Below are 5475 nucleotides of genomic sequence, written 5' to 3' on the forward strand. Positions count from 1 at the left end.
CTCCAATCAGATCAGAGTAAGTCACATTAAATGCCTGTGTTTAATAGATGGCACACTTCCAGGTGGCTGGGAGAGTGTGGTGAGGGAAAGACAGAGGGAACACACATGCAAACCCAAAACCACTTGTTTCTCTTTTCAGCTTGAGCTTAAATACCCTGTGGGGTTGCTGTGGTGCTTTATCTATTAGCAGAATAATAGTAGTATCGGATTATCACCTAGGGCCTGTGTCCTATCCAGCTATAGATCCTCTCCCCTTTACCAGTGTTAGGTATACCCTTTGTCTCATAGAGAAGGACATTAAAGTCAAGTAGGAAGTGGTCAGTTGCTCCCATTGGCTTATGCCACTATCACACCAGTGAGCATATCGTATCAAGTCAGTGTTTATTGTAACTTGCAGTGTTCTGACCTGGGTGAGGTTAGTGAGTACTTTTCTCCTTCAGCAGAGGGCGTTGCACCTTTCAATATCACTGGGGCTGGGCAGTAGAGTTGGAGTGTCTGGGTGAACACCTCCTAGAATTCTCCGTGCTCTTTAACGTAAACATTGGTGTCTGCAGAAACAAGGTCTTATCATGAAACTCTGGAAAGTAGACAAGTTACAAGCACTAGACTGTAAGCTAGTAGAGTTAGTCCATAGGACCCCACTGGCTAGAAACTAAAGGAGGCAAAGTATTACCGCTACACAGGTTTGCATTTGCTGGTATAAGGTATCTACTTGTGGTTTTGTACCCCTTCCAGTAGTAAGGTAGCTGGATTAAACATTATATATATTCTAGTAAGCTTTCAGAGGAGTAGATTTCCATATGGCTTTTTCAAAGGGTATTTAATGTTAAACATCTCTCTATGCCCTGATCTACCCTGCCCTGTCATTTCCTATCGCAATGTAAGACATCCTTTTGCATTATTTCCCTTTATCCCTTTGTACCTTCTGAGTGGACTATATTCAGAAGAAGAACCTCTGTTTAATTGACCCTGTGTTATACTGACATCCCAGGTCACTGTGCAATTTTGTAATTGTGATGACTGAAGCCAGACATTGCCTAAGATCATCCTTAGGTGTGATATGCAAACATGGAGAGTACTGAGTCTCCTACTGACCTGGCCCTATGGTATGTGTCCTAACCTTTATGAGCCATCCACTGGTGGTGTGTTTCTTGGCACCTGGTTTCAGATCTGACGACTCTTTCCCTTCAGGCACATGGACAATTACATTCTCAGTTAATTGTTCTCACCCTGAAAGGCACTGACAGTCACAGGGAGCTGACATGCTTCACTGAGTTTGATTCAGTACCCATGTGCTTCTCAGAGCAGAGCTGGGACTAGTTAATGGCTTTGTTTCATGTTCCTCATTCTGTTCTTTCTTCTCCAATTATAAAGCACCTTGTTTGAACCAAAGAGAGTATTTTCTGTTTTCTGAACTCTTTTATTTCTCCCTCTAAGGAGGTTCTAGGTTCTTGAATTCTGGGTGTTGATTTATACCCTTGTCTACTTCGTGGGACATCTCAAGTATAATCATGGCAGCAGTTGCAGTCATCACTGAGGTTGCTCAGTATTTTAGAACTTAAACTTCAGACTGTCTTGAAAATGAAGTTTTCTGCAAGTTTATGTACTCTGTCCTTGGGAAGAAAGATGTTTTCTTACAGAAAATGTGAAGAAAAAGGTTGGTTTTCTAGGTTAATAAAACAATATGGTGACATGGAAGGGAAAGTCAGGAAGTCTGGAGGAGGAGATGGGATTCAGGAAGAGTTCTGATAGCTCATAAACATGAGATTTTTTTCTCTGTGGGGATCAACTCTTGTGAGAATTATCACATAGCGTCTTTCAGATCCTGAGAAGTCAGCACAATCTTACCAACAGCAGCAGTGCAAGCAGTCCTGTGAGCCTCCTCCTGTGTGCCCACTCACAAAGTGCCCAGAGCCTTGTCCTCCTCCAACACAAACAGAGCCTTAAACTCCCTCAAAGCGTTCAAAAGTCAACAAAGAAGTGCAAAACACCCAATTTTAATTCCTTCTGTCAGTTTTCATGCAACAATGAATCACTAATTTACATTAGATAATTGGGAAGTGATGAATGCAGCTACATGGCAGATAAAAATGTAAGACTTAGGCTCTGTCTATCTGTTTGTGTCTGTCTGTCTGTCTGTCTGTCTGTGTGTATGTAAAAGAATGAGCACCTGTGTTATGTATGAAGCAGTCAGTATTCTATGTGTTTTGGGAGATCCCAGAGCTCCAGTTGGTGTGTACCACAGCCAAGGTGGGCTCAACAGCTTTTCACACAAGGGAAGTGTGGGAGATTATGAGTCTACATGCTGACCACCTAAGGAAGAACATGCTTAGGGCACATGTGTTTTATTTCCTTTATCGTCATGATAAGCAGCCTTATGGAAATAATTAGAGGGGAGTCTATATACCCCAAATATGTTGTTAGAGATGGCAGTTCTGAAGTGCATCAGGGTTAATCCCAAGCCCATCAGCCTCCTCTATGAACAGCATATTTAATTTTCTATGATTACAGAAAAGAATTAAACCTAGGCAGGAATCCCGAGTTGACTCTGGGAACATGTCTGTCAAAGATGCAGCTGGAAGCACAGCTGTGGTTCCCTGTAATACTGTCCTCCTTTCAGCACACAGGCGAATAATACCTAGAAAACAGGAATATGAATATGACAGTGCAGCAAAGAATATCAGTGAGCCGAAGCAGGCCAAACAGGACACAGAGAGGTGTAACAAAGAAAGAAATATAATATTGTCTTCAATCGAGAAAGACAACTGAGATAACCGGAGAGGTCTTGCTGAAAATGAAAAGACAGGAGGGCCCACTGAGTCACAGGGCTCTACAGCCATGGTGTCCAGGAACAGGATATTTCCTATTTTGTAGAGTCCCAGTCAGACAGTTATACATGGATTTGCATTTTGGTTGGGAAATTCTTGGACCTGCCCTCAATCACAGCTCTACTCCCTCTGGGCGGGGCAGCCAGTACTATAAAGAGGGCCTTGACTGTGTGACTGCAGACTCCTGGTGCTCACGTCCTGGACTCTGAGTTTGGAGAACCGGTGAGTGTTCCTTGAGTGGGTCTGTCTTTATGGTCTGCTTATGTGCTCCAGTCAGTTTTGAGGGACCAAGTGTGATGAGTTCAGTTGTATTCATGGGCTGAACAGCAACAACTTAACAATCAGAAATATAGCAATGGATACAATGGTCCACTGTGAAAGGTGGCTTTTCCTTTTATTTGGTAGGATATTGTACGGAGTATTTTTCTCTTTCATATGTGTCTTTTGGTGTCCTTTTCAGAGCCCTATACTTCAACAGATATCAGAACCTGGGACTTTCCTGAGTTGTCCTTTATTCTGCAACTCCAGTCAACCTGCTGGGATGTCACAAGTGACAAGGGAGACAGGGATGTGTTCTCAAACTGCTCAGGGTTCCAGAGCTTGAGATTGTCTCAAAGGAATTTCTGTGTGAAATCAGTCTTACTTGTTTCACTGAAATAAAGTAATTTTTTTTCTTGAATAAGGCATGAAAAGAAGTTTATCTCCCAAGGCTAGAGTCACAGATTGCTAAGAGGAAAGGGAAAGGCCAGGTTGTCCTAAGACAGGATTGGGGAAGATGTACATGTGTGGAGAGAGAAATGAATGTCTCCATCTCTCCCTCTCTGTGTGGATCACCCCTAACACTGCCATGTAATGTCTTTCAGATCCTGAGACTTCAGCACGATGTCTTACCAAGAGCAGCAGTGCAAGCAGCCCTGCCAGCCTCCTCCTGTGTGCCCACCCACAAAGTGCCCAGAGCCTTGTCCTCCCCCAAAGTGCCCAGAGCCCTGTCCTCCTCCAAAGTGCCCCGAGCCTTGCCCTCCTCCACAGTGCCCTGAGCCATGCCAGCAGAAATGCCCTCCTGTGCAACCTCCTTCACCTTGCCAGCAGAAGTGCCCACCCAAGAGCAAGTGAGTGCTTCAGCAGTCACCAGGATCAAGAGAAGAGGAGGAAATCTGTCTCCCATTCTTCCACAGAGACATTTTCGTCTCAGTTCAAATCCTGTTGTGGATGCAGAAGGATCTTCTCCACCCTTCACCCTCCTTGTGTCTGTGATGACTCATCATACAGAAGGCATTCACCCTTGGCTGTTTTCACTGTGACTTCATTTCCTAAATAAACTACACTGGTTGATAGTTATCATGAGTTCTTTTATTTCTTTTAAAGCTGATTCTATTACTTTCCTGATATGCCCCTGTTACATTCTTTTTATTCTTTGATCCCCAGATCATGCTGTTGTAAGCAGATTTTGACTGTATTTTGGGTCATAACAAAGATTGCTTAGTGTTCGTTTGCTTGAGAGAAAGAGTTTTATTTTGCACAACTACAATCTTTCTATTAGCTCATGCTATTTAAGAAGATTATGTGATCTTAAGATAATCATGTGGCACTTAGGACACATTTTCTCCCTACACCCCATGCATTTTACTCTCAGTTGTCTCCTTCATAGGATGTAATAGTTACGCATCTACATCAGCCTATCCTTGTTATGTTTTCCTCCTTCATTATTTGAAAGATCAGTGCCAACCTTGTATTTAAGACTGAATTTAGCATATAATTTGTGATCCTAGAGAAGCTAAATAAGAAAGTGAACCCAAAGAAAATCGTATAGTCATCCGCCTGGAGAGGGGAAATAGACAAGATTGCAGGGCAAAAACTGGGAACTTGCGGGTGAGGTGGCATGGGGCAAAGGGGAAATGGGATGAGAAACATGAGAAGGGGAGGATGGGAGGAGCTCGGGGGATTGGGATGGTTGGGATATAGGAAGGGTGGATACGGGAGCAGCGAAGTATATATCCTAACTAAGGGAGCCATCTTAGGGTTGGCAATAGACTTGACTCTAGAGGGGTTCGCAGGTGTCCAGGGAGATGTCCCCAGCTGGTACCTTGGGCAACTGAGGAGAGGGAACCTGAAATGACCCTATCCTATACTGATGAATGTCTTACATATCACCTTAGAACCTTCATCTGGCGATGGATCGAGGTAGAGACAGAGACTCAATTTGGAGCAACGGTCTGAGCTCTTAAGGTCCAAATGAGGAGCAGAAGGCGGGAGAACATGAGCAAGGAAATCAGGACCACGAGGGATGCACCCACCCACTGTGACAGTGGATCTGATTTATTGGGAGCCCACCAAGGCCAGCTGGTCTGGGACTGAATAAGCATGGGTTGAAACTGGACTCTCTGAGCATGGCGGACAATGAAGGCTGATGAGAAGCCAAGGACAATGGCACTAGGTTTCGATCCTAATACATGAACTGGCTTTGTGGGAGCTTAGCCTGTTTAGACGCTCACCTTCCTGGACGTAGATAGAAGACCTTCGTCTTCCCGCAGGGCAGAGAATTTGGACTGCTCTTCAGTATCGAAAGGGAGGGGGAATGGTTTGGGGGGTGGAGAAGAGGAGTGGGGATAGGGGGAGAGGAGTGGGGGGAAGGGGGCAATATTTGGGA

General features: G+C 44.4%; 1 protein-coding gene across 1 annotated transcript; it reads left to right on the forward strand.

Annotated features, from left to right (window-relative positions):
* Nucleotides 1–3710: 3710 nt before the first annotated feature.
* Nucleotides 3711–3941, forward strand: LOC130889297 (small proline-rich protein 2D). Its single transcript, XM_057792913.1, has one exon. It carries the CDS (start codon nt 3711–3713, stop codon nt 3939–3941), a length of 231 nt encoding a protein of 76 aa, XP_057648896.1.
* Nucleotides 3942–5475: the final 1534 nt, after the last annotated feature.

This window comes from Chionomys nivalis, chromosome 18, assembly GCF_950005125.1.
Source record: "Chionomys nivalis chromosome 18, mChiNiv1.1, whole genome shotgun sequence".
Classification (NCBI taxonomy): Eukaryota; Metazoa; Chordata; class Mammalia; order Rodentia; family Cricetidae; genus Chionomys; species Chionomys nivalis.

Excerpts from the sequence above, each read along its gene's own strand:
- LOC130889297 (XM_057792913.1), top strand. The coding sequence starts at position 3,711 with ATGTCTTACCAAGAGCAGCAGTGCAAGCAGCCCTGCCAGCCTCCTCCT.